The sequence below is a fragment of the Haliaeetus leucocephalus genome, unplaced genomic scaffold, assembly GCF_000737465.1.
Source record: "Haliaeetus leucocephalus isolate CR32 unplaced genomic scaffold, Haliaeetus_leucocephalus-4.0 Scaffold1000, whole genome shotgun sequence".
NCBI lineage: Eukaryota > Metazoa > Chordata > Aves > Accipitriformes > Accipitridae > Haliaeetus > Haliaeetus leucocephalus.
The window spans coordinates 1,731,138-1,758,880 of NW_010973436.1; the positions used below are offsets into that span (position 1 = coordinate 1,731,138).

The window sequence follows — 27,743 nt, forward strand, 5'->3', positions numbered from 1 at the left end:
CGAACCGAATCGGAGCGCTCCCGCCTGCCCGCCGTGCTCCGCCCCGCCTGGTACCGCGGGCGGCCGCGGCCCGCCCCGCCGCCTCCTCCTCCTCCTCAGGATGTCGGTGCCGGAGCCCGCCGGCGGCGAGGAGGTGAAGCAGGCCAAGGAGGTGGAGGACGCCGAGAAGTACTCTTTCATGGCCACCGTAACCAAGGCCCCCAAGAAGGTACCGGTACCGGCGGGGGCCGGTCGGTTCGGGGGGAGCAGCCCCCGGTTCGGGGACGGGGAGGGGGGGCTGGGCCGGCTCTGGGAAGAGCAGCCCCACGGCTGGGGGATGGGGGATGCTGGGAAAGCGGGAACTGGTCCAGTTTGGGGGGTGACTGGGAAGGGAGGGGCTGTCCCCATTTGGCGGAGGAGAGGGAAAGCGGTACTGGGCTCGGAGGGGACTGGTACCGGCGAGGGAGGGGCTGGCCCGGTCTGGGGGCGGCTGGTACCGAGCATCGGGGGTGGAGGTGCCCGACAGGGGATGCTGGGCCAGTTTGGGGTGGATTGGGGAGGGATTGGGTACTGGGGAGAGAAGGGTCTGTACTGGGATACAGCTGGGGATGAGGGGGTGCTGATGGGGGCCTGGTACCAGCAGGGCAGAGATGTGGCCCAGTCAGGGGGTGCTGGGGTCAGGCCTGGTCCAGCTCTGGGAGGGAGGAAGCTGAGGAGCACAGCGGGGGGCTTGGCTGTGGCATAGGGGTGCCTGGAGGACAGGGTGACCCCGGGCAACGGGACAGGCAGGTAAGGTTGGGGGAGCAGGTCTGGGGACCCCGTGGGTCAGGACCGTGGTGGATGCTGTGTGTGTGGAGGTGACTGTGCTCTGCAGTGGGGACGGAGGAGGGGGACCTGTTAAATAGGACGAGCTGGCAGCAGTGACCTGGAGATCCTGCTGTAGATCACTGAAGGGTGGCAGAAGTAAATTTGGAGTCTTTTTTTTGGGGCAGGGGCTCTGTTGGAGATGTGGGTGGAAGCACGGCTGGGCTTGGGGAAGAGGCTGCCAGAACAGCCCCTGGCGCTGAGCTCTCCCAAGTCACCTCTTTACCATTTCATCCTTGAAGGCCTTCTCGCAGGAGCTCCTGAGATCCTCTGGTGCCTCTGCCCGCGGTGCGGGCCCTGCTTGTGTAACCCTCATGGGCTGTATGGATGGCACCATGGGTGGGCGAGTACTGGCCATGCTGCCGTGGCAGGGTGCAGGACCTCCACTAACTTGGGTAGCTGGCTTTTAGATGGGTGAGTGCATGGAGACCTGTGCTCCTGGCTTGGTGCAGACCTGCCAGGCTCGGTAACATGTTGCTGAAGTCGTGGTCCTGCCAGCAAGGCAGATTTGTGCTCTGAGCGCTGCATGGATCCGCGCAGCTGCAGCCGGAGGTCCCTGCTGTGCTGAACATCGTGTTCCCCCTGGGGCTGCAGCCGCCTGCCTCCGCACTGGAAGCAAAGGCAAAGCAGTCGCAGTGAATGCGAACGTCCTCCTTCTCTGGGGGAACATCTCTCTTGCCTGCTCTGGCCAGTGGTAGGATTAGGAGAGCATCTGACCCTTGTGGAGGGGCTGCCGACAAGCAGCTGTGTTTGAGGCTTCTCTCTTTGCCCAAGCTCATGGCTGCTGCCAGGGAGCAGGGGTCTGGAGGCTCTCCCTGCACCCTGGCCCTGTTTATCTGGGCTGTGGACATAGCCTGGAGGAAGGAGCAGAGGAATGTGGAGCTGGGATCTGCGTCTTCCAGCGGTGGCTCAGCACAGCTCAAACTCGGGAATTGTTTTTACCTTTTTGTTACTGTTGCCTTTCTCAAAGCTGGGGAGCTAACAGTGTGAGGCTGCAGCTGGCTGATCTGAGAGAGGAGAGCAAACTACTCATCCCGAAGTATCCTATGAGGTCAAAATAGGTGTTGTAAAAAGAAATGCGACGTATGTGTAGGGGTGAATTGATCCAGTACCCTCAGAGGCAAAGTTTGCTTGTGTCTCAGGGGATATGGGATGTTGTATCACCTTGAATTTGCTGATGTACACACAGGCTTGTTGCACAGCATGAGGAGCCACAGTCAGACTTGGTGGCTGCTGCAGCCTTTCCTAGCTGGGTGATGATACTAAAGGTGCCCAGAGCGACACACAGCATTTGAGGCCGATAACATCAGCAGCCAGTGAGATCTTGGGGAGCGTGCGATGTGATGCGGCTGAGGTCAAGGAACAAAATGCTTCGGGCCGCTGTTTTCCTTGCCTGGCTAGTTACTGCGAATAGTGCTCGGTAATAGCAGAGGCGTTGGCAGAAGGATAAAAGGACGAGGAAGGGAGAATTGCCCTCCTGAGATAAGATGTTGAGTGCCCCCAGCTCAGATGCCTTCGAAGCAGGATTGCAATTAAACCATTAAAACACCTTTCTGTTTCAATGCAAGTTGAAGTGACTTTTGTGCTCACTGCCCTCAGAGCTCTCAGTGTGGTCAGAGGTCAGTGAAGAAGATGGTTGAGAGAGATGAGGTTGCAGCATTGAGGTTGGAGAAATCATGGCGAGCTGCTGAAGTGGCTCCCTCCCTGGGTTTTTAGGCTCCTTGAACTTTGCCGATGCAGTTTGCATAAGGTGTTTGGAGATGGGGAGGGTGGGAAAGTAGCCAAGCTTAGTGCAGGCTCTGTCTCCTCCGTGTGACCTGCCACTGAATAGCTTTTCAAAGAAGAGTCTTAACTTGCACTGCCACTCAGGGAGAGCACCAGTGTGCAGCGGAAGAGCTGACGTGAGCCTGCCAGTGTCCCATGCCCAGCTCGGACCTGGGGGAGCATCTCGGATGTAGCTGGAGGCACGTCAGCCCCACCAGTGCTGAGGAGAAGTCGGCACCCTCCTTGCCATTGGCAGGCTGCATTGGGGGCACCCAGAGCAAGCCTGAGCTGCCCAGCCAGCCCCGGGGATCGCTGACGTCTTTGTTTCCTCTTGTCACTGACTTGTTTAAGGTGAAAAAGTGAAACAGCAGGAGGTAAGAGATTAAACGTGATCAACTCCGGGTTTAAGTAGGAGCCAACACAGTCAAGGTGAACAGAGCTGTAGCCTTTCTGCAGAAATGTGGTGGTTTCCCCCAGAAGCTTGGGTTGCCTGGCTCTGCCAAAGCTCCTTTTTCACTGCAGCTTATGGGAAGTTGGACTGTCAGCAAAATAACACCAGGTTTGATCAGAGCTACGCGGTTCTTTGGCGGGGAGTGGTTTAAAGGCAGAGGTGAATGATGCTGAGCTTTCTGCTTTCTCCAGTGTGTGCCTCGATGTTGCTGGGAAGGGTTGGAAGCACTGAGGCTTATGGCTAGCCCAGGTTAAGTGAATATGAGTGTGGGGATGATGGGAAAGCTCAAGGGTGCAGGTCGTGCTTTTCCAGATCCTTGTGTGCTATCACTGCTGCATCTGGGCATCTGCCCTTCTGCCTCCCTGGAGATCGTGGGTGCCCTTGGCAGTCTTACTTTCTGAATCCCATGTCAGCTGGTTGGTTGGTGGAGCCTTAAGTTCCCAGCTGAGCCGTGGGTGCCCTCGAGTGGGAAGGACGTGATGCTGTGCTTGCGGCAAAGCAGGGGGGCTTGGCAAGTGCTGTCCCTGTCTGTCACTTCACCCGATCCCCATTGCATCCTTGTCTCGGGGATTGCTGTCTGGTGGGCTCCTTCACACCTGGTTGCCAGCAGACAGGCAGACCGACGCTCTGCAGACAGATCTGCTTACTCATGCAGCATGCCTGGAGTGTGAAATGGGCTAAAGCCTTGAATTTGCTTTCAGGGAGGTGAGCCACATGGCACCTTCATGTCCCAGGAAGCCGGCGAGCCCATGGCTGGTGGGTTTGGGTTGGTGCTGTGCTCCTGCGGATGCTGGCACCGGAGGAATCCTGCTGAGGCTGTGCGACGGGGAATGCTAATGCACAGCGCTGCAGCTTTGCAGTGGTAGTGAGCTGGAGCTGCGTGCTGGCTGGCACGGGGGTGGCAGGAGGTGGGAGCAGGGGAAGGCTGGGGAGAGGGGGACAGAGCCCATGGGGAGCTGCCATCCCCTGGGGGGGGCTGGGTGCCTCCTCCAGAGCATTATATCTGCTGCTGCTTTTTGCAGTTGCCTGCAGAGCTGCTCTCCTGCTGCCTGAGCAGTGTCTGACCTTGCTGCAGCCTGCTGCTTGTCGGCCCCGCACACAGCCCCTTCCCAGAGCTGGGTTTTCTGCCCCATTTTTCTCAGTCCTGAGTCATCTCAGGTCTCTGCAGCTTTGCCAGGCTGGGTGCTAATAAACCATCTTCCCCTTCGGTCTGTCAGGGGGACGTGAATGTCCTTGTTTGTACTGACAGCTCCTGGAGTTGCTCATTTTTCTCTTTCTTTAATTTCATCCCTTAGACTGGCTGCTCATAAATCCTCCTCTGCCTTTGTGTGCCTGTCCAGGGCAGTGGCCACCCTCCTTTCCTGGTTGTTTAGTCAGATGCTGTACACTTGACTGTCTTGCTTCCTTGCCCAAATCCTCTGTTCTTTGCTTTCTCGCTCTCCTCTCACTGCAGTTTTTCTCATAATGCATTTTCTCATAATAAGACGCCTGGGCTGGCTTGAACAGCTCTTATTCTGTGTGGACCACCTGGGATGGGTCTGGCCTTCTTTGGGGTGCAGGAAAACCCTAATAAGTGAACACATTGCTGTGGTTAGATGGTCACAGGCTGAGCTGGTCATACCCTGACCCATGGTGAGAGCAAACCATGAGGGTGTTTTGAACGGGGATGATTTACTGGGGGCTGGGAGCAGACAGGTCATGGGTGGTGCTATATTAAATGACAGAATTGTAATTATTTCTGTATAAGTTGCTCTTGGGTCCTTCTCATCACTTTGGCTTTTTGGAGGGTCTCATTGCTGTCCAGAGGGGAGGCTTCTCCTTGTGACCCAGAACTACTGTAAGGCCAGAAGATGCTTACTTAAGTTATTGAGCTGGAGAGCAAGAATAAAGGAGATTTTTCAGGGTGTGATGGACACAAGCCATCTTCAGAACGATGTGCTGGGGTGTGTGGCTTTTGCTTCTCCTTTCTCCTCCTGCAGTCCTGTGAGGTAGGCTGGTTTCCACTCTCTTATCTGGCCTTTGGAGGTGGGAGAGGAGTTGGATATTCATTCTCTGCAGTCTTCAGAAGCATCTCTTGTCATCTTCTGATGGTGTGGGCGTGGGGGCCACCCATCTGAGCAGTGCTGGTTCTCCTGCAAGCCCTGCTGTGCTTGGTGGGAGCCTCCTTCCCACGTGAGCAGCCAGGTCTGGAGCATGGGAAGTCTGCTGGCAGCAGAAATGCCGTGTTTTCTTTAGGCCTTTCCCAAAATGTGAGAGTATCTTCTGCTAGGGACCAGCCTACCACAATACTTTCTTTGGGACCTGAACAGTTTTCACCATGCTTTCCAGCCCATGCAAATGTTGGAGCCTGTTCCTGTGCTCCATGCTAGAGATTGAGGCTGGGATTTTTTGCTCTGGAAACCAGCTCTTCAAGGCCAGGTTGGAGTTGATCCTTTTTGGATAACCAACTGGCTTGATGCAGGGCATTGCAGGTGAGGATCCTATCCACGTTGTTTCTCCGAGGAGCTGGCGAGTGCCTTGTCCCAGGTGTTTCGGCAGGGGAAGGTGTGGGACTTGCCTGCTCAGAGCAGCACTCAGCTGAAGAGATTTGCTCGTGCCTGGCTGTGTCTTTTATCACCAGGAGTTTCCTGCAGGTGACGTTCGCGTTTGCAGAGGGCTTGTTGCATTTCCTGCTGAGCCCTTTGATCAGGTCTGCTTATCTGGGGACTCTGACTCACCTTCACTCAGCAGATGGTGGTGACGTTTGAGGTGACTGTCCCAGGGTCTGCCGCTGGCCCCGTGGAGCCACGGGTGCAAAGGACCTTGTGCTAATGCTTCTGCAGAGTGTGACACTGCTCTTTCTCAACGAGACCATTGGTTGGATCAATGCGAGGCTGGGGGCTGCTGTATGAGGGTTGGGAAGTCCCACCAAGGAGAGCATCTTGTTACCATCTCAGCAGGGTGTACTGGAGCCCTTTATCAAACCCTGGGGACTTGGCCACCCACAGCAGCACCTGAACTTGGTCTGCACTGTACCCCTCTAACCTTGGGGTAAGCATCATCTCGGCACGCTTCCCCAGTGTGGTTAACCCTCAGCGAGGCACGACGTGGGGAGTGGGTGCTCTGGGGCATCTCGGTTGATGGTCCAAAGAGAAAGCTGCCACTTTGGGTGTTTTTTGAGCAGCTGGTCTTGCCCTGTGGGCTCCTTGCCTCTGAGAAAGCAGGATGCGGAAGCTGGGGCTATTCATGCCTTTAGGAGGCTGCCCCAGTTGCCCTGTCGCATTGGGCTGCTTGAACTGTGAATTTTAATTACACTTCGGGATCAGTACGGTGGCCTTGGTAACAAGCTTATTGCTGCTGCAGAATTTGTTTACTTCAGGTTTGTGACAGCCAAAGAACTTAGGTGGCCGAGGACATGATGTTCCAGCTTGTCAAACAGGCTGCATTGTAATTCGGGTGAGGCTCCCGCGGTCCTCGGAGGTGGGTACAGCTTCCCCTTGGCTGCCTCCTGCAGACCCAGAGTTCACTGGCAGGACTCGTTCATGCCTGGCAGAGGAGGAGATGCCTTAATTCAGGAGCCGTGATTTGGGTGGGGGTTGTGGGAGCCTGGTTTATCTACAAGGTGTGGGTGTAGGGAATAGCTCCTTCCAGCCTTCTGTGGGGAGAGAGAAGGTAGGCAGCCTGGAAAGGAGGTTCCTTGGGGCTTTGCCTTGCCGAAATTCACGTTTTTGTTTCCTCCTTCCAGATCGCCTGGGGTGAGGTTCAACCTGTGTCTGCTGTTTTCTGTCTCTCCTCCTTTCGCCTCCCTGCAGGGAGCCCCGAATATCGCACATTCTTGCACTGTGGGGAGAGGCTTGCATCCAACCTGGGCATGTTTTGGAGTGAGAACATCTGGCCGATCCCTGTTGACCTTGGAGCCATCAGCCTCTTGCAGGCGGCGCTGCCTGCGTCTGCCTGTGTTAACCAACCCCTTCTTCAAATATTCTCTGACCTCGCCATTCCCACAAGGATGTCACTTCTTATCCCTCCTGCCCCATTTGAAAGAAAGGGGCTTAAATGAATCAACCCTTTTTGAAGGAAAGGGTCCGCTTTGCTCCGACATGAGGAGTCGGTGTCTGGGAGGGTGATGTTTGTCCATCCTGATAATGATTCCTCCAACTCCTGAGCAGTGAACAGCCTAAGCTGAAGCCTGGGGTTTCTCTCCTGCCTTGCCTCTAACCAGACGCATCAAAATCAAAGTCTCATCCAGGGCTGAAAATAGAGTATGTTGGTAAATGAAATAGGCAGTGCTAGGTGATGCAGTTGTGGAAATACTGCTGCGAGGGGCTTGTGGGGGATCAGCCAGGGCTGGAAATGTGGGGAGGATGTATTTCCCATTTTCCGATTACACAGCTGTATTTCCTGACTCTGAGATGTATTGCACACAGGCTGCTCCTGTTTCGATGCTGATCCTGGGGGGTATTTTCCCCTAGAGCTGTGGCATAGGGATGGAGGGTCTTCTAAGTGTAGCTGAGAGTAGCTGGAGCCTTGCCTGGGTGGTGTTTGCTGTATTGGTCTCTTGAAAGACCAGAAGAAATATTGAAATGCTGTGATTCTGCAAGCCAGTTCTGGAGGAGAGAAGGAGGCGGGTGGGGCACCTGGGGTGCCAGGTAGACTGATTCCTCCCCCAAAACACAGGGGCTGCTTTAGTATTATGAAGGAGAGATTTGGGGATTTCAGTTTGGTGTTTTTGTGGCTCACCCTCGCTTCAGACCCATGTGGTGGAGCTGAACGAGCTCTCTGACAGTACTTCCAAGTGTTCCCTTGGTCTTGTACAGCTGTGGTTGTAGAGGAGTTTTCTAATTAATTTAAAAATTGATACTAACTAAAGATGAGTCCCTATCAGCTATGACACACAAACACATTTCCATGGGCTTCCATCTCTGAAGCGGCCAGCTGGCCCGTTAGAGGCTGTTAGTCCTCAGTTTGCCCCACAAGCCACTGCAAATGACTTAACCCATGGTCCTGTCCATGCAATGCTCCCAGCAAGGTAACTCCAATTAATACCAATTATCCTATTGCCCAAACACTTGGTGTGCCACAGGCGCACAGCTGGGTGGGCACCACAGATGAATCCCTAGGCAAGAAGTCTGGGATGTCTTTAAACCCATCATGGCCACCTCTACACCCATTAAAGACTTCTCCCAGTCTGTGCTTTCCTTATTTCTGAGCCTTATCTCTCCTCTGCATACCTGAATATCTCCAGGCTGTCTGACAGGGGGGATGTGTGTGAGCTAATTAGTTGACCCAGCAAGCTGAGCCGATTGCATTTTGCACAGTGGGAAGCGATGTTTGCCCGTCTGGGTAGCTGTGCTGGGTTTGTAGGGTTAACCTGTGAAATGCGGTGGGAATTCACTGCCCTTAAGGATCCCAGGTATCGGACTTCTGCTGTTCCTGCTGTAAAGGAGATATCCCTCTGTGTGAAAGCCGGGAGCAAGCCTTTGCCTCGATTCCTGCAGTCCAAGGACTGATGCCTTATCTGCTGGTGGGGAGCTTTCCCTCTACTCTTGCTGGAGGCAGTGCACCTTTGACCTCAAGGTGTTTATAAGACAGTAGTTATTCCCTGTTAACTATTTAACAGCTGGGCACTCAAAATCACATTTATTTTATTTAATCCTGCCTTCTATTTATTTTTCCTTTAACTAGCATTCACAGTGATTCCCATGATGACTGAAATCTTGTGGTGGTTTCTGGCCTATTGGAATTTTCAAATGGGCCCATTTCTTTCCTGGTGTTTCTTCTCCTCTGCCGAGCTTTGGGATTCATGTGAAAGTTCTTAATTCTCCTCTTGTACTTACAGAAACATGTTGGTGGTTTTTTGTTTTTTTTTTTTCTCCCCCCCCCCCCCGCCAAGTGCTTTATCCAACCAGCCCTTCTCTGCCAGTGAAGGATGGAGGCTGGTATCAGGGCTTGGCCAGTTTACTTTGCCAGGACCTCAGCGCCTTTTATTTCCTTGTTGGGAGCGGTGTAAAGGTTTCCAGGCAGAGATCTGGCTGTGGTTCCTGCTCAGGGAGTCGGTGGGGAGAGTGCCAGGCAGGTATCTGCTTCTCCGGGGAGAAAATCCTGCCCTGTGAACCCTCTGGGGAGCTAGAGGTACAGATCCAGGCAGCACTGAATTCAGCACTGATTGTGCTTCAATCCACAAAGCAGAGCAGCACCCTCGGGCAGCTCTTCCAGCTGTGTTGTCTGAACAAAGCACTTTGAGGTTTCTTCTAAAGGTTTGGGTTGGGGGAACCATCAGGAGAAAGTCCTCCTGTTGCAAGGCCACAGGAGCAGAAGCAGGTCCTGTTTTTCCATATAACTTCTCTAGCTGGGACTGTGCCACCTCTAGCTTTCCCCAGGGCCCTTGGTACTCTGCCAGTGAGCGTGGAGGATCAGAGGATGCCTGCTGAGCGCCCGGCTGCCGACCCTCTCCTCCAGCATCCCTGCAGCATGGTGGGGCTGAAGCCATGGGCATTGCTAATGCAACCCCTGTCCTGCCTACGCCCGGCCTCATGCTCTGGCTGGGGTATCTTCTGTTGCTGAGCTGATTTGAATTGGAAGTCTGGTTGTCGCGTGAGCTTGGCCACAGCCTCGTGTGAATTCATGCAACCTCTTGTCATATACGTGTGTGCTGGCTTGCTTGGCCAGAGCTTGGAGGTGGTAAAATCGGGTGGTTTATGAGTCACGTAGCCAAATCCACCTCAAAAACCTCCCCTTGCTAGTGATTTGGGTGTGAGGATGGTGAGTGGTCAGGGTGGGAGCCTTACTGATCCCAATGCCCCCATCTCTCTGCTCTGAGTACCTGATTTTTCCTTCCCTCAATCCTTTGGGGATGCTGTGGTCCAGACATACCCCTCCAGGGCTGGGTAACCTCACAGGAGAGGCACTTTAAAAACATCCACATCTGCCTTGCTGATTTCCAACCCAAAAATACACGTGTCCTGTCAGGTTGTGGAGCAGGAGCTGTGTCCCCCTGTGTGCCGGAGGGCTGGGGGCTGCAGCGGGTTCCCTGCCCCATGTCTAGATGCTGTCCTGTGGGAACAGGGGCTTGGCTCTCCCAGCCTGGAAGCAGGGCAGAAGGGGTCTGAGGACAGCGACAGCCAAGTCCTCTAAACAAACCAAGCGCCCTGGCACAGCCACGCTCGTCGCTTCCCCCGGCCACAGCGGGACTGCTGCCAGCCCTGGGGCCAGTGCAGGGGAGAGACCCTGGGAACCTGTGGCAAGCGGGCTTGGGGTGGCTTCAGCCCCTTGTCCCAAGGGGGCAGACGTGGCAGGAGGCTGTGGGTGGCTTCGAGGAGGGCTCTTTTCTGCTGGTTGGGAAGCATGGGGTCCCCTCCGGGACCTGGGTGGCTGCAGGAGCAGAGCCCAGAAGAGTGCTGTCCCCTCTCCAGGAAGGTGGCACAAGTAAACCTGCTGCTCGTCTCTTCTTTTTAACCTAGAACAGAAGAAAAGCCTCATGCTGGTTATTTTATTTATTTGGTTTTTTTCTTCCACTGATGCGTGGCTGAAGAGACCTCAGCCCCTGGGTGCCTCTTCCCTCCCTCACTGCTGCGTTGACTAAACGTGACGACTCGCTTCTGCAAATAAGTGGATTAAAACAACTTGTCCTTTAGAAACACCCGAACTCATCAGTGTGGCAGGACCCAGCTCGTCGTGAGAAACCAGTTGCAGCTACACGGGAAGACACGGTCCTTCTGCAGATAACGAATCCTCGGTGTTTGAAGCCTGGGTGCGTGAAGGTGCCCTTCTCCAGGTCTGCAAAACTCTGCCCTGGTACAAGCTGCTGATCATGTCTTGTGTGCAAGTGGGGCTGGTGAGGAGGATGAGTGCTGATTTGAGCTGTAAAGCATTTCTAGTCTGGCTGAATTTCCAGGAATGACAAAGAAATGATGAACTTAAAAGACAGGGCATGTAAGGGCTGCCTTAGCAGCGTGGGCAACCGACAGTGCCCTCCCAGCTTCTGCCAGAGAGTTTTTGTTTGGGAGAGGAGATTAAATAAGGGGAACCGGCTGCCCTGAATAGTCCTGATCTCTGCTGCTGGCTTTCTGCAAAGCAAAGGTCCCAGGATCCTGGATCCTTCCAGGCTTTCTCTTGGGAGGGCAGAAGTGGGTTACAGAGACTTTTTCCTTTCCAGGCGGTTGTGTTGCTGTGAGAACGTGCTCTGCTCTGATTTTGCTGTTTCTCCCTGGGTGACTGCACTGTGTTGTCACGTCCACGGACATGGTGGAGGAAACTTAGGTTGGAGGGTTTTAGGTGGTTCAGTCTTCTTGTACCCCCACCGGTTACTCCAGGACAAAAGTGGCTGTAAAGGGCACTCTTTTTACACCACTGTGGTGTGCCATCGCTCACGTCCCTAATGAAAAATAATAATAAAAAGAGGGTTGCTAAGGCAAACCTGGTGGTGGTAAGATGGGAGCCTGGAGCCGCTCCCCGGCACATGTCCTTTCCCTCATGGAGCCTGTGCCACAGTGAACCGGGTCAGCGTGTGGCCCCGGGGATGGCTGTGAGTTGGTGGATGCTTTCCAAAACCACTACCTCCTCCTCCTTCCACAACCTACTCTGCTGCTGTCCCCTGAGGCTGCACAGGATGCAATCAGGGATGTGTAGCATGGAGAAGGAGCTTGAGCATCCTCTCTGGAGCTGTTCTGGGGATAGAAGGAGTTTTAAAATTAAAAGTGGAGTTGTCTTGTGTGAGAGGGACATGCCTGGCTCATCTGTGCCTGAGGTAAATCCATCTGCATTTACAAAGTCCTCTGAAGCTCAGAGGTGGGGTGGGAACTTCTGCTCAGTAAGCTCAAAAAGCTGCTCTCTAGCCTGACTGCTGGGGGAGAGCACAGGATAAACCATCAAGAATGGCACACCCAGCAGTCACGAGCTGCTGGTTCATTTAGATGGTAGCAGTCCAGATCCGGAATCTGTTTGCCTTTCCTATGTTGTAATAATTAAATAAACGAGGCTGGCTGCACTGGGTGCATGTGTGCTGCTGGGTTTGGGACTGCCCAGTCAATGTGCCCACGTATGGGCAAGTACCTTATAATGTAGGGAGAGGCTCACTGAAGCTGATTGTTTAGCTTCACAGTGGTTTTGGGAAGCACCGGGCAGTGCAACCAAACAAGGTGGCTGGTGTTTGCCTTGAGAGGGCCCGGGGGTCCCTGGCACCTCATTTGACCCTTTTTGAGATGTGGTGCTGTATCAGCAAGGACAATGTTCCCGCACCTCCTGCCCAGCCAGACCCAGCACCTGGAGGGGCGGTTTGAGCTGAAAATGAGCAGCCGTTGTTAGGAATAGTCGGATCTGCGTGGGAATGGGTACGGTCACGCCAGGTTTCACAAGGGGAGAAAATGTACTTCTGGCTTGGCAGGTGTGACCGGGAACAGGCAGTGTTCAGCGTTGCTTTGCAAAAACTTGGCAGGAGATGTCAGATCCTGGTGTTTTCCTACAGGACCTCTCCCAAAAACCCCCTGCGGTACCAAGCAAGGAGCTGCTCATTTGGCACAGGGCTCCATCAGGACCCCGACCCCATCCCCTCCTGTAAGCAGGTAGTGATGCTGGAAAACACCCTGGCTCTGTTTCTGTGCAGAGAAATTGGTGCTGTGTTGTTTTGCCTCCTTGGTCATGAATTGCTGGGACGAAAAAATATTTTCCTTGCTCTTAAACACTTGTGCTCCACCCGGTCGGAAAAGCTGCTTCCAGCAGGATGAAATTTGGGATGTGATTTGTCATCGTGCTCTCCGCAGCCGGATGGTCCCGATCCCGGTCCCCTTTCGCCGCAGCCAGCCCGGCTTCGGTCAGACACAGCCGACTCAATCTGCAGCCCCCAGCCGGGGATGCCGTTCATTCAAATTCCCATGACAAGCCGAGGGATTACAAGATTTTCTCCGTCGCCTTAATGCAGCTGGAGAGCCTGGCACATGGAAGGTAATGCGGCCGATGGTCACGCACATCGCCAGTCAGCTTGGTTGCTTTGCCTGACCACGGCACCTGCTGTCCTCCCTCATCTTCCTCTCGGCTGGTTGCCGGACGCTGCATTAATTTGCCAAGCTTGGAGGGGGTTTGATGTGCGAACAGTTCATTCTGTTTGGAAGCTGTTTGCAATGTTTGATGATAATTTTAGACAGGGCAGATTTTGCTAAGCTGTGGAGTTCAGATGAGCTCTGGTAAAGCCACGACGGGGATTACTGTGGTTAATTCAGCACTTGGTTTCTTTAGCAGTGCCTTTTTTTCCCCTTGGATTCAAACCCTGCATTTCTAGAACTGCTGTTTCTCCTAAAAAGTGGGACTGTGCCTTAGAGCTGGCTCAACACCCACGGCTAGGTCCTCTCAAAGGGGATGATGGTGTCCGGTAGATCTCTGTTGTCTTGGTGGTGTGGGGATGGTGTGGAGCTGGGGAGTGCAGCAACCCTCCATCCCCACCCTCTCCTTCCCATCGCATCCCAAATGAGCTTTGCTCCATGAGACCGTCCAGGCAGCATGTTTCACTGCAGGGAAGTGCCTGGGACTCCCATATCCTGGATGCTGTAAGCCAGGACAGACACCCACTCATGCCCTCGGCTGGAGCAGCAAAGCCTGGGTTATCTCTTTTTTTCCCTCCTGGGTTCACCTCTTCCCTGGAAACCTTTCCCTGAGATAAAGGAAAATTCCTCAGCTAACACTTTAAGGTGTTTTAATGCCAGCAGCTGTTTTATGGGGCATGTTTACACCCTTTGGTTTGATGAGTTGCCAGAGGAAGGGGTGGAAATATTGCTGTTCTGAAATTGCTAATCTTCCCCCCACCCTCCCCCTGGAAATGCCCATGCGCAATACACCAGCACAGAGGTGGCACAAGCCTTTCTCAGGCTGTCTGGGGAAGATTGATCCCAGTACCAGACCTTGAACAAATTCCAGCAATATCACTCCTTGGTTGGGAAACTGCCATGCCTGCCAGCTCTGGCCCTGCGCCCCGAGGACACTGCTGCTACCTGCCTGGCGTTGCTTGCTAGAAGTGCTTCTGTACCTCTTATCTCTCAGTACCAGTTCTCCCAGCAGTGCTGTAGGTTATGATGCCTTGCAGTTCCTCCCTCTGCACCAAATGACCTAAACCGGTTGCAAAACCAAACCTGCAAACTCCATTTTAGCGTTCCCATTCCTTCCACTAATGCAAATTCATGCAGTTTGCATCAGAATCACAGGATGTCTGCTGGGAAGTCTGGTCTGGGAAGCAGATACCAGGCTGTAACATATCCAGTACAGAGGAGCTGGCTAAAAACCTTTTAGCAGCAGCACCCACAAAAATGCCTAGGATGCCTGCCTGGATGTGATGGACTTGATCTGGTACTAGTCTGTTCCTGGAGGGGATGCTGGAGTCACCTCCATCGCCCCACATGTCCTCTCTTGGACTGAGCAGTGGGTTTCATGTCCCTGTTTCCCTGCCTGAGCAGAATACCAGTGCTGCTTTTGGCCCATCAGCTGGTTTTCTCCAGGAACTGTGGCTCAATTTTGCAGCCCAAACAGCCATACTAGTGCTGCAGACAGCCCAGACCCAGACTATGCAGATCCCTCCTTTCTGGGATGGATCGTCTCAACTAAATAGTTTCATTCTTCTCCCCTTGAAGGCTGTTTCCTGCATCAAAGCTTTCAGGGAGCTTGTGGGATGGTTGGGGCATGGAAAATCCCTCCTTGAGGCCACTGTGGCCTGTCTCTTTCCATCATCTTGATTTCTTCAGGACTCTTTTCGAGGTCTCCTGGGTCTGTGGGGATGCTTTGTTAATCCCACTCCCTGTGATGACGTCTCATCCCTGTTAAGTGGCAAAATTAAATCCTGCAGTGACGTGATCAGAGGGAAGAGGCCACGCTGAGGCTCTTTGTCAGGGTCTCTCGTGTGGCAGCGTGCTGGGGAGGGGGGCATCAGGCTGGATTTGCTGGCACTTTTCCTAATTCCCTTTCATCTCAGTCATCTTTCTCTTGCAGAAGCAGCAGTAAGGCTTTTTGCTGGTTGGTCACATGGGATGAGTGCAGCAGCTGAGCAGTTTGGGGCTATTTTTTCCCTCCTCTCGGCCCAGCGCAGTTGAATTTGATGAGCTGGTGGTAGGTGCTGGAGCCTTAAGTTGCCTCTGGCTGAGAGAGGAAGGAGGGGTGGCTGTTTTAGGGCTTCTCTTACAATGGAAACATCTGTAATGCAGAGGAGACTGAAAGCCAATGCAATGTCAACTACTTTTTGTTGAAATGTTCTCTCTTGCTGAATTTCCCCCCCCCTGCTTTTAGTGTCGATTTTGGAAGGATGTGCCATGTTTTTAACCTGCAGGATGCTCTGCTCCTGGGGAAGAGCCTGGAAGCACCAGGGATCTGAGTTTCTGCTGGGACTACCCCAGCTTTCTTGCTGCTACACTTTCAGGCAGAAATCAGTTGGGACCAACTGGGGTTGGAGCAGGGGCTCTGCCTGCGCAGGGCTTGTCTGGAGGGCTGCACGTTATTTGTGTTGTACAAGCAGTCTGAGTTTCTTGGAGGAGCCTCAGGGAGCCAGAGATGGGCTAAAGGGGATGTTTCAAGCCTCGCTGAGTGCTTTTTTTTTTTTCATCTTCAAGTGTTAGGTGTAAAATCTGCTTTAACCTTCTGGTGACAGAGATGATCAGGCAGAGGAGGGGGTTCAATTTTTGGCACATGTAGCCACAGATCTGTTCCTTGATGCATTTGGTGATGCTCATTTCTGCGACTACAGCAGTCGAGGTAGACTGAAGGGAACCATGGGCCCATATAGCCTGGAAAGGTGATGTGCCGTTAGGAACACCTGCTGATTTAGCACTTCTCTTCCTTTGCACTTCTCAGCAAATCCAATTTGCAGATGACATGCAGGAGTTCACCAAGTTCCCAACAAAGACAGGCCGTCGGTCCCTGTCCCGATCCATCTCACAGTCTTCCACCGACAGCTACAGCTCCGGTAAGTGCCAGGCTCCTTGTCGATGTGTGATCCTCTCCCAAATCCGGCACTGGTGCCACTGAACGTGCTGCTTATACCGCATGTCGGGATGCTCCACGCTGCTGTGTTGTACTCTGGTGAGGAGGGGATAATTGTGGGGGTTCCTGAAGCTCAGGCATTCATTATCAGTTGATAATCTAGTTAGTTATGGGTTGTTTTAGGGAGCAAGAGTGCAAAATTTGTTCTGGACATTGGCTTTCCTTATGAGAGTTGTAGTTTGAGCCACGAGTGTGTGTATGTGAAAGCTGGGAAGTGAAACAGAGCAGAAACCTAAAGGGTAGGAGGTCCTGGGGTAACGCACATTCTTCTCCTGACTTTAGCTGCCTCCTACACGGACAGCTCTGATGACGAGGTGTCCCCCCGTGAGAAACAACAAACCAACTCCAAAGGCAGCAGCAATTTCTGTGTGAAGAACATCAAGCAGGCAGAGTTTGGGCGCCGGGAGATTGAGATTGCTGAACAAGGTAAAAGTGGACCGTGGGGTTCATGAGGCTTGTGGCCAGGTGTTGTGCTCTCTGGAGACCAGGAGACGAGCCCAGGCAATTTCTGCAACTCTTGTTACAGCCTTGAATATCCTGTTTTACCCCCCTAAATCAGCAGATTATGTGGGGAAGAGCTGGATGTGATGGCAAACATTAATGATGCGTGGCATCCATTTTCTAAGAGCAGCAGCGTTCTTGCAGGGTTTAATGTTCCGGTGGCTTTGGATGAGAAACCTCAACGGGCAAGGATCTTGCAACGCCTTGGGAGACATGAAAACTGACAGTCCCAACCCCTTCCCCTGGGGCTTGTGGGAAGCTGAGTTACCATTTCCAGTGGGGTGATTGGGTAACTTTGCTTTTGGGCTCCTTTTAGACACGTGCTGCCAAACCCATTGAAGGGGAAGATAATCCAGGCACATTTAGAGCAGCTCTTCTGAGATGTGGCAGCACTGTTTTCATCTTCTTTAGGTCCTTCTCCTTGATGCTATTCAGCAGCAGGGCTGGTCACTGTCCTTAGTTGGGACACATGAGATGCTTTCCTTGGGCAGTGCCTGTCCGAGACCTGTCTTGTTATGTGTTTGGAAGGACACTGGGTCCTGAGTGGCTTTGTCAAGTGACAAATGACATTGGTGTTTTGATCCCATTTTGGACAGACCTGCCAGGCTAGGGATGAGGAGTTTTCTCCCTGGCTGTGTAACAACTATAGCAAAAACTGTGGGGCTGGATGTAGCCTGTGAGACCCCAGAAAGGAGAGCAAGTCTGGCAGAGAGAGGCCTCTCTGGGCTAAGCCATCATTAAAAACCCTCTTTTCCTTTTGCAGACATGTCTGCTCTGATTTCACTCAGGAAACGAGCTCAAGGGGAGAAGCCTTTGGCTGGAGCTAAAATCGTGGGCTGTACCCACATTACAGCACAGACTGCGGTGAGTGGCTGCTTATTTGGGGTGTGTGGGGTGGGAGAGACCAGCTTTTCCCCAGGGAAGAAAGTCCCTTAAGCTTCCCAGCCTTGGGGAATTGGAGGAGGCACCTTCACTTTTCTGGAAACATTTTGGAAAGGTTCTACTGCCTGTGTTTCCCCAGGGCAATGTTTGCTGGGGCCAATCTCTGATCAGTTCCTCGCTGCCCATTGCACAAGGATGTGCCTGGGGCCCTGCACCGTGCTGGCGTGCTTGTGCCCATCACCATTCCCCAGGCCTGCTGCTCAACCCGCTGTCTTGCAGGTGCTGATTGAGACGCTGTGCGCGCTGGGAGCGCAGTGCCGCTGGTCTGCCTGTAACATCTATTCCACCCAGAATGAAGTGGCAGCTGCCTTGGCAGAAGCTGGTGAGTAAAGCTGAGGCTAGGGACGCAGAGCCCTTCCAGCCCCTCCTGGCTCTGCAGCCTTGTCCCAGACAGCTGGTTTGAGGGACAGTTTGGACCAAATAGCTTTTAGGGAGGGATAAACAGGTTTGATCCTGTTGTGGGCTGCGGTTTGATCTCTGCATGGCCCCTTGCCCCTCCTGTTCGTGGCTTTCCTGAGTTGGCCAAGCAGCAGAGCTCTGCCAAATTCAGCAGATGCCAAGGATGCTCCTCTTCTTCTAGGTGTTGCCGTGTTTGCCTGGAAGGGGGAGTCGGAGGATGACTTCTGGTGGTGCATTGACCGCTGTGTTAACGTAGATGGCTGGCAGGCCAACATGGTAATGAGCCTTCTTCCAGCCCTTCCTCTTCTTCCGTGGAGTGGTCACTGGGTGCTCCTCACCCTTACCTTCCTGGGGCTGTTCCTGGGAGCCTTCTGGGGCTGCCTGGGCACCTACTGGCTTTGCAAAGGCCTCTGAGCCCCTGTTAAAGTGGAGGTCCTGGAGAATGGCAGCTGGAGCTGGGCTGGGGGCAACCGTGGGGGTTGCAGGAGCTGCAGAGATGATGTGCTGAGTTGGTACAGCCCAATGGCATGGGAGCATCTCCTGCCAGAGCTGCGAACAAGCTGAGAAACCACGGGACCTCTTTCCCATGAGGGTCAGCCCTATGGGAGCTTCCCCAACCGCTCCTCTAGACACACATCCTATCCACGCTCTCCCAAAGAGAGTGGTGGGGTGTCTCTGCAGGGGATCTTTCCCTTGCTGAAAACAGATGATGCCTCTCACTGCCTTGCTGCATGGTCTGTGATCACTAATGATGCGATAGCATGTGTCAGTGGGCCATGACAGCTCCTGCAGCCTTTCCTCTTGACTGTTTGCTTTCAGGGCATGAATGTTGTGGCATCCTTCTGATCTCAGCCTGTTTCGTTAGTGCTGCCTGTGGTCACATTTCCAGGCTGCAGAGCAATAGCAGGGGCAGAAAACCCTGTTAGGATCAATTAGCTCCATGCAGGGGGTAAGAAATCCTGTGTTTTGGAGGAGACCCCGAGTTGCTGGCTACTAGGGCAACCCAGGAGTCCTCTCCCCCAGGCCTCTGCCCAAACAGCCCCCCCATCGGTGCCTGAAGATGCTCTCCATCTCTTTTTCCCTATCCTGTTGCCAGCGAGTGCTTTTCCCAGTGGAAGGCCTGACTGCACCGTGCTCTTCCTTGCCTGTTCTCTAGATCTTGGATGATGGTGGGGACCTCACCCATTGGGTTTACAAGAAATACCCCAACGTATTCAAGAAGATCCGAGGGATTGTGGAGGAGAGTGTGACCGGTGTGCACAGGTACGCAGTTAGGGAAGGGTGATCTGGAGATCTTTTACTGGGTAGCTGCTCTCTGCTCTGACCTGCCTCTGCCCTCTTCCAGGCTGTACCAGCTCTCCAAGGCCGGGAAGCTGTGTGTCCCAGCCATGAATGTGAATGACTCTGTCACGAAACAGAAATTTGATAACCTATATTGCTGCCGGGAATCCATCCTAGATGGGTGAGTCCAACCCTTCTCCCCATTCGCACTGTCAATATCACACCAGCGGATTTGGCTCCGGCTCCTCTTAAGCAGAGATTGGGCTCTTTGCTGCTTTGCCCTTGCTGTGTGCTTGCAGGACCTGGTTTTGGGGGCTCTTGCAGCAGAGCGCTGCCCTGTGCTGTCAGTGGTGTGCGCTTGACTAATCCCAACACAGGTCTTTCTCTGTCCCCCAGCCTGAAGAGGACCACGGATGTGATGTTTGGAGGGAAGCAAGTGGTGGTTTGTGGTTATGGGGAGGTGAGTTTCATGAGCGGCAGTCGGTGGAGCTGTGAGTCAGCCTCTCCCCAAGCCATCCTTCCCCTGAGCTCAGCATCCTGCTTCTTTCCTGTGCAAAGACCACTTGCCCTTGATATAGGAGTGGATCAAACCTGGTGAGCGATTACCAGGGAAATCTTGCTAGAACCTGCTAGGAGGCTGGAGACCAAGCATCAGATTTCCCAGTTTGCCTGCAGATTACCTGGGCTGCAAATATGACAGTTGCTGGGAACGCTGGCCTGAATTATAACTACCCATGGGTGCTCCCATCTGCTGTCCCTGGACTGAATTCAGCATCCAGCCCAGCTGTCACTGAGCCTGTGACAGAGGAGGTGGAGGGCAGGCTGCATCTCACTGGTGGATAATGTGGGAATCGTATCAGGAACTTGTAAATGATTCTGCCCTGGAAGAGCACGGAGCCGGGAGCTGACACCTTCCCTCCATCTGTGCACTGTCTGCGTGGGTGTTTATCTTCCCGCGCTGCGAAGGGCCTGGCAGTAGCTGCAAATGCTCTTCCCGGCAGGAACATGCTTACTAATTTATTTAGACACCAGTGGAGCCCAGCTCTGCTTGACCAAGAGGCTGTGCTGGCTCTCGCCCAGGCACTCCAGGGTGACGTCTGATTCTCCAGCCATGAGCTGTGCTGGGAGTTGTAGCTTCCAGGGCCCGTCCTGGGTTTTCCTGGACTTCTTCAAAACAAGGGAGTCCTTCCACCCTCACTGATTTCCCCTTTGGATGTGGGTTGAAGTCCCAGTTTGCCCTGCCTGGCTGTTTTCAGTAGACCTGAGGTCAGAGCTGGGTGATAAGTGAGGGTGTCTCTGGAGATGTTTCTTGCCCGGCAGCGTGTTGCTGGTTAGAAGATGGGGCTGAGCATGGGTACGTGCAGATAAGCCAAGTGTTAGTGTGGCTAAGTGGCATAGAGAAACAGTTTAATTTTGTAGTGAGGAGAGGAGTAGAGTTAGAGATGCTGTTACAGGAGCTCTGCTCTCCCTCATGCTGATGCGAGGAGCGTGGGATAGAGGATCTGTCCCCTGAGCAGTGCAGGACAGCTCTGAATGCCAAAGCAGCCCTTTGGCTTAAAGGCAAGTGGGGGAAGTGCATGCTCGTCCAGACTGGCTTTAATCTCTTGGAGGATTGCTCAGAAGCGCTCCTGTGATGCTGGGGCTGCGCAGGCTGTAAGCGTGTTGGTTTTGGAAAGCTCCTGTCAGCTGGTGGCCATGCTGGAGGGCTTGGTGGCCTTGGAGGGGGAGCTGGGCTTGCAGCAGAATTGCCACTTGCCAGGTGCATCTTGAGTTGCTCCTGGCATCAGGCAGATAGCTGGGATGAGCATCTCCCAGTCTGGAACATGCTCAGGCTGTTTTAGGGAAGGGATTGTAGCACTCAGCATGTCCCGTGTTCAGCTCCGCGCTGATGCTTTGCCTTGGCAGGTTGGCAAGGGATGCTGTGCCGCTCTGAAAGCCCTGGGAGCGATTGTCTACGTCACGGAGATTGACCCCATCTGCGCTCTCCAAGCTTGGTAAGATGTTACATGCTGTTTGTGAGCATCTCTTCATCTGCTTTCTGGCCCCCTTTAAACCCTGACAGAGGCTGAAACAGAGCCAGGAGGATCTGTGGCTCGTCTTGGAGAATATACATCTTGTTGGGGTGTGATGGGGAAGGGCTGGGCAGCTTTCAGGGCTGGTTTAGTGGTGGGGTACCAGGCAGTAGGCACCTGCCCCAACTGGCTTGGGAAGGCTGCTCAAGGGTTCATGCAGGGCTGGCTGAATGCTCCACACGTCCCCCAGCTCCTCCAACATTTGTGAAGGATAGCCCTGCTGCTGTGTGAGCAGTTCAGAGCTGCTGCAGCAATACAGTGCTGAGATCCCTCCTGGCCTGGGGCAGAGAGAGAACAGGCTTCTCCTCCTCATCGTGGTCCCTCTCCCCCTTTTTTGCCAGCATGGATGGATTTCGGGTGGTGAAGCTGAGCGAAGTAATCCGTCAGGTGGATGTCGTCATCACCTGCACAGGTAGGGATGGAGAAGGTCGTGGGTGAGCATTGGAGCAGGCTGAGAAGGAGCAGTCATTCCCAAGCGGGTATCTCAGGGGCTCTTGGGGAGCTGGGGATGGAGGACACTTCCCTGCCATGTGCTGCTAATTTTGCAAGAGCAATAACTGTGCTTTGGCCAGAGCTTTCCCTCCTACCCCCCCCAGTCTGCTATTTCACTACAGTCCTCCCTCAGCCCCTGGGAGAAGAGACATCACAGCGATGTGTCCCACAGGTAGTTTGGGGTCTCTTGAAGCCTGGTTAATTCATGGGACCACAGATCAGCACTCATACCGTGTGTTTCTCTGTTGTCACAGCCAGGAGGGCTCTTGTCCTGGTGGAAGTTCATCTGGTGTTGCCCCAAGCTGAGCTTCTTTGACTCAAGTGCAGGGAAGGAGAAATCAGAGAGTTTATATTTCCACTGCCTTGGGTTCATCTGTCCCCTCTCTGCCTGCAGGAAACAAGAATGTCGTGACCAGAGAACACCTGGATCGGATGAAGAACAGCTGCATCGTCTGCAACATGGGCCACTCCAACACCGAGATCGATGTGGTGAGTCTGCCTGCAACCTTGACGGCTGTGTCTGCCCTGCTGTCCTCCCCTGATGACTCCAGCCTCTTCCTCCTGCTCTTGCAGACCAGCCTCCGGACCCCAGAGCTGACCTGGGAGCGAGTCCGCTCCCAAGTGGACCACGTCATCTGGCCGGATGGGAAGCGGGTGGTGCTGCTGGCTGAGGTGTGCCAAGAGCTGTGCCATGATGTTGCTTTGGGCCTCTGTCAGGAAATCACTGCATGCCAGAGTTTGTAGCAGAGATTTAACCAGGAGGAAAGGTGCTAGGAGGAGGTTCAGAGCTCAAGAAAGGGTTTCTTGATTTTTTTTTTTTCTTCTTTTTTTTCCTTGAGGCAGAGGAGGTATCATGTACCACATGCAGCCACAGAGGTGCCATCTGGCTCCGTTCTTTCAAGCCAGGAGCCATCCCTATCAGCCAAACGCTGTCTGCTTCTGGCTTTGGCAGTTTCCCATGCAGCAAACCAGCTGGGTGTCTCTTCTTCCCACTAGAGCTCTCCTGGCAGTAGGAGGGACTGGCTCTTTCTAGGGACCACAGAATCTCCCTGCCTTAAAGCCAAGGGTTAGGATGGAAACCGAGGCAGAGTTTGAATGCTCTGGTCACATAGGTAGCCCTTGAATCACTGTGCTGTGGTTGGCCCCTGCCCCTGGGAGGGGGTGGAGGTGAATTGTATCTCAAGACTCAATTTGCTTTGGCTTTGGGGGCAAGTTCAGCTCTCTGCAAGCTGCTCCTGCTGTCTCCTAGGGCCGTCTTCTCAACCTGAGCTGCTCTACGGTTCCTACCTTTGTTCTCTCCATCACGGCCACCACTCAGGTCTGTACGCTGCAGGGCCGGGGCGCGAGGGGTGGAGGATGATCTGGGGCCTTAGATGAGCCTCGGGGTGGGGACGGTTTGGAAGAAGCTGTTGGATGGGTCCTTGGGATGGACTGGTGCCAGAGATACCGTAGCTGCCACCTCTTGTCTGGGATGCAGTTAATGATGGTGTGAATTTTCTACTTTGGTTACAGCTGGGAGAGAGCTTTTAAATGAGCCAGGCTTCATGGCAGAGCTCCTGCTGTGCTTTAAGCCACTGGAGAGCTCCCCTAGCACAGGTTTAAGCCTACCTCAAAGCAAGGCTTTGTTTTGTCTTTGGACTCTCATGTCTACAGCACAAAACGCTCCCCTGGGCTGAGTTTTGAGGATCTGGAGGTCAGTGGTTAAAATGCTCCCCAGCATCAGTGCTGGCTCAGCTGGGCAGACACGGCTTGTGTCTTGTACTGTTTGTCGTGACTGCCTTTCCAAAGAAAATGATGATTAAATTTGGCTCTGCTCTGAGATCTGCAGTCGGTGCTGGCTGTGTGAACAGCCAAGGCCGGCGCAGCCCTCAGGTCAGCGAGCAATGGAAGAAACTGGCTGGGCTGGAAACATGGAGGGGACTGATGGCTTGGGACTGCGATGGTGGGGGAGGACAGCCATGCTAACAGTGGGGCATTTCCTTATCCTCACACCTGTCGGTCCAAATGGACAGGGACCAGGGCTGTGTTTTAGACCTGTCTCTCAGCTGCTTGAACTGGCACTTGGGGGAGATGCAGTTTTATTTCTGCTGAAGGGGTGCCCGTGGTCTTTCGAGCGATGCCGCCAGCTTAAAACGAGCAATCCCTTCATTTCTGCATGACGCAGCAGCCGTTTTAAGAGAATTAGAGTTGGTTTAAGAGAATTACAGTTGCTCCCCTCTGCTCTGTCACTTGCGTTCTGGTTTTCCCAGGGGCGTTAAGCCCAGATGCTGCAAACAAGCTGGGTGGCATCTCATCTCCGATCTCTCTGGTCCTTCCCCAGTGGTGGTGGAGACCCAGAGAGGGGAGGTACCCTTAGGTGGAAGCCTTTCCTTCAAGGCATTTTGGAAATGGTTGCCTCCTCCCTTAGGCTCCCAAACCCTAATCTCTGCTGCCAAGAGCTTTGTGCCATTGTGGGGGTTCAGCCCTGCCCAGCTCGGTGGCTGTCCCTGACTGTCCCTGGGCTGTCCCCTGTGATCTCTGCAGGCTCTGGCTCTGATTGAGCTTTACAACGCTCCTGAGGGCCGTTACAAACAGGACGTGTACCTGCTGCCGAAGAAGATGGGTGAGTGAAGGGAACCCAGACTGACTTACCCCCCAGGCTGCTGTGGGCCAGCAGTTTTGGTTGTAAGGAGAAACTCAAACCTGGGCTGGAAAAAACTTCCAGAGAGAGAATGAGTTCAGGGAAGCCATCAGAGGCAGCAACCTTAAAATACGTGCAGGTTGTTTGATTTATTTTCCTTAATGTTGTGTGGCAGGTGTCCCTTATCCTGCAGCCTTCCTGTACCGAGGTTTTTCATGCAACCCTTATGCCTTTTGGTGCACATCCAGCCCTGCTCAGCACCAGGGCTTGGGCTCAGCTCTGCTGTAGGCTTACGTGATGGTGAATCCATGGTGCTAGATGGCAAGGACTGCCTAGCCAGACCCAGGGTCGTGTCCTGGCCCTTTTTGTGCCATATGATGAGTCAATACACCGCATCTCCCCGGCAGTGTAGTGGGGGATGTGCACCCCCTGATCCCCTCTTTCCTCTCCCCCTTCCCAGACGAGTATGTCGCCAGCTTGCATCTGCCTTCATTTGATGCCCACCTGACAGAACTGACGGATGATCAGGCAAAATACCTGGGACTCAACAAAAACGGGCCTTTCAAACCCAATTACTACAGGTCAGTGCTGGCCAGGGCAGGGAGCTGCTGTCTCCCCACCCAGAGGGTGCTGCTGGGTGCATCTCCTTGCACTGGGACAGCATCAGCTCCCAGGAGCTGTGTCCCCAAGCACCCATGGCCTCACTGTCCCCTCCCTTCTCTTCCAGATACTGACGGACCATACCCATGAAGGACCAGACCACACAAGGCAACATTAGAGAGATTATTTTTAAAGATAATTTTTATTTTCGTTTACCTTTTTCTTTTTTTTTTTTTTTAAACCAACAAAGGAACCTGTTTTTACATTTATCAGTGTGATTTTTAAGGTCACTTTTTTTTTCCTCAGTTTCACCCTTTTACGTGATCACATCTCTGTCTGATCTTGGCAGACAACCTGGGATTCGCTTCTTGCTTTCATGTGGCTGAAGCCACTGGTGGCTCCCAGCCCTGGCTCCCAGAGAGGGTTTCCCTTTCCTGATGTGCCAAGGGCAGTTAATTCCTGCAGCGATGGTTTTTGGGGTTTTTTTTTGTTTGTTTGTTTTTTTTCTTTTCCTCACCTTTCCAGCCCGCATTAGTCTCGGCCGGGATCCCTGCAGATACGGAGATGCTGTTCTACCTTATCTGATGTTTCTTTCTTTGTGTGGATTATCTGCAACTTCTAAATTGCCTTAAAGAGCCCAGTTTTAGCTGCTAGATCAATGCTCCTAGCGCTGCTTGGGAGCAGAGTGGCGCCTGCTGGCCACCTCGCGAATAGGTGACTGTCCCCCAGCCTGGCCAAGGTCCCTGCACCGAGGTGGCCCAGGGTTGGTGGCCGGCCGGGTCTGGGGGAGTTCACTGTTTCAGGGTGCTAATCTGAATTTGGACGGGGGTCGCTTACCCAGCATTATCCTCATCTCTCCTAGGTTTTTTAGCCAAACTGCACCTTAATTGAGTTAAAAACATTTTTGTTTGTTTGTTTGTTTTTTCCTCTTTTCCTTTTTGATCCTTAAAGAGATGTTTTAAAGCGGGGGGAAGCGTTGGGAATGCGGCTGCCTGCTGAGTCCAGGCACTCGCTGCATCTGAGTGGCCCCATCTCCCACTGAGAAGCATGGGGTGGTTTTATGGGTGTCTGGTTGATTGGGGTTTTTTTTGTTTTGTTTTTCTTTTTTGGGGGGTGTTTCACTTTTTGTTTTGAGACGGATGCAGAGATGAGCCTTCCCCCTACCCCAGCCTGGGACCTCTGCACCACAGACCCCTGCGCAAAGCCCTTGGCTCCCCCATTGCTGCCCTGGCCCTTGAGCTGGGGCTTTCTCAGCTCTTCCCTGCCCTCTTGCAGTGCGTTTCAGCCGCTCTCATCGCCTCGTTTGTCCCCTTCCCCATCCTCGCTGGTGACCTGTTTCTCTTTTCAATCTCTTGCAGCTTGTCCCAAGACGGGGGAAGCTCCTTGCAACCCAGTGAGGTTTCTCTTGGCTTTTTTTATCCTCCCCAGATTGCCTCTTTCTTCCCCCAGCCAAGGCCAGAGCATGGAGGGAAGGAGGACCCCCACTGCCCGCATCTCCCGGTACATGGATAATGGAGATGCTGGGGTACCGGTGACCGGGCCTGCTCTTTCACCTCTAGCCACCCTGTCCTGCGGACTGGGCATGACTTTTTAGTGCTGCCTGGGTCCCTCCCCGGGGCTTTGCAGGTTTGGGGGTGCCGCTGCTTCCTGGGGGGGTGCAAAGCTCCTTTGTCAGGATGGGAGGAAGATGGGAGGGATGCTCGTGGCTTTGATCACCCTCCTCTTTTCCCCTCTGCCTCCTTGTCCTTTGACTATTCCTCTTTCTCACCCTGCCCATCTTCTCCTGGACTGTCACTGGGTCGCTCGCTCTCCCCACGGATTTTTGGGGATCACCTGCCTTGCAGGGTCCCCTCCACCTTCATGGGGATGGGACTCACGCCTGGCTCAGTGAGCTGGGATGGGTGTCTGCAGGGAGGGAGTGAGAGCATCCACCCCTTCCCTGTGAGGGGACCCGGGCAGAGACCCCTGTGCTTGGGGGTCATGGTGTGTGTCCCCCCGCCGCCTTTCCCATCCTCGTTAGGGTCAAACCTCGGCGTAAGGGCTCCATCTCTGTATAAGCCATGGGGTGGGGGGGGGAGCCCGGGGATGGTGGTGGCAGCATCGGGCTGGGAGGGAGAGGTTTATTTTGTATATGAATGATTTTTAATGAATGCAATATTAATCCTTGCAGATGAGCAATAAATCATTAAAGTCTAATTAAACTATTAGGAAAAATGAAGCGCTTTCGCTTGTGGGCAGTTTATTTGGAAGAGTGAGCGACTGCAGTCCCTTGGGGACCCTGAGTTCTGTCTGAGCCTGGGGCCTGGGCTGGGATATGCCTTTGGTCACCTCGAGATGGGCTTTGGGCCCCACCAGGACGCCCTGAGCAGCTCCAGGGCCCTGGATTTTGGGGTCTGATGCCTTCCAAGCCCCTCCTCCATTTCACTTAGGGGTTAAACCTCGTCAGGTCCCTCTGTCGGCGTCTGGCTCTCCTCTGAGCCCTATCAAGCCCCCTCTCTTTGGGGTCCGAGCGCCCCCAAGCCCCTTGGTTTGAAGGTTCACTTGTTCCCGGCCCCTCAGTTTGGGGTCTGACTCCCAGCACCCCTTCCCCTTCCTGCCACTCCTAACATGGCGGCCGCAAGCGACCGGGCCCCGCCTCGCCGGGCTACGGGAGGCCGGAAGTGCCACTCCCAGCATGGCTGAGGCCAGCGGCGTGCCACACCTAAGATGGCCGCGCGGGGGCGGAGCTCGCCGCTCGGCCGGGTGCCGCGCTGTCCGTGGCCGCCGGGGGCGGGCGGCGCTGGGCGGT

General features: G+C 53.9%; 1 protein-coding gene across 5 annotated transcripts; it reads left to right on the top strand.

The window, feature by feature from the left end:
- The first annotated feature begins 76 nt into the window (after positions 1–76).
- AHCYL1 (adenosylhomocysteinase-like 1) lies at positions 77–26,865 on the top strand. 5 transcript variants are annotated; one of them, XM_010584586.1, is made up of 18 exons: positions 145–208; positions 12,796–12,976; positions 15,860–15,971; positions 16,331–16,474; positions 17,313–17,413; positions 17,711–17,813; positions 18,072–18,166; positions 19,047–19,153; positions 19,236–19,352; positions 19,568–19,631; positions 21,077–21,165; positions 21,585–21,655; positions 22,130–22,224; positions 22,309–22,407; positions 22,985–23,053; positions 24,259–24,337; positions 24,816–24,936; positions 25,083–26,865. In XM_010584586.1, exons 3-18 carry the CDS (start codon positions 15,881–15,883, stop codon positions 25,087–25,089), a joined length of 1,452 nt encoding a protein of 483 aa, XP_010582888.1. In that variant the 5' UTR covers positions 145–208; positions 12,796–12,976; positions 15,860–15,880; the 3' UTR covers positions 25,090–26,865. The 5 variants fall into 5 exon arrangements, 3 of the variants coding, with proteins under 3 accessions (XP_010582887.1, XP_010582888.1, XP_010582890.1); XM_010584585.1 differs by lacking the exon at positions 12,796–12,976 and having other exon boundaries at positions 77–208; XM_010584588.1 differs by lacking the exons at positions 145–208; positions 12,796–12,976 and adding an exon at positions 1,201–1,257.
- The last annotated feature ends 878 nt before the right edge of the window (positions 26,866–27,743 follow it).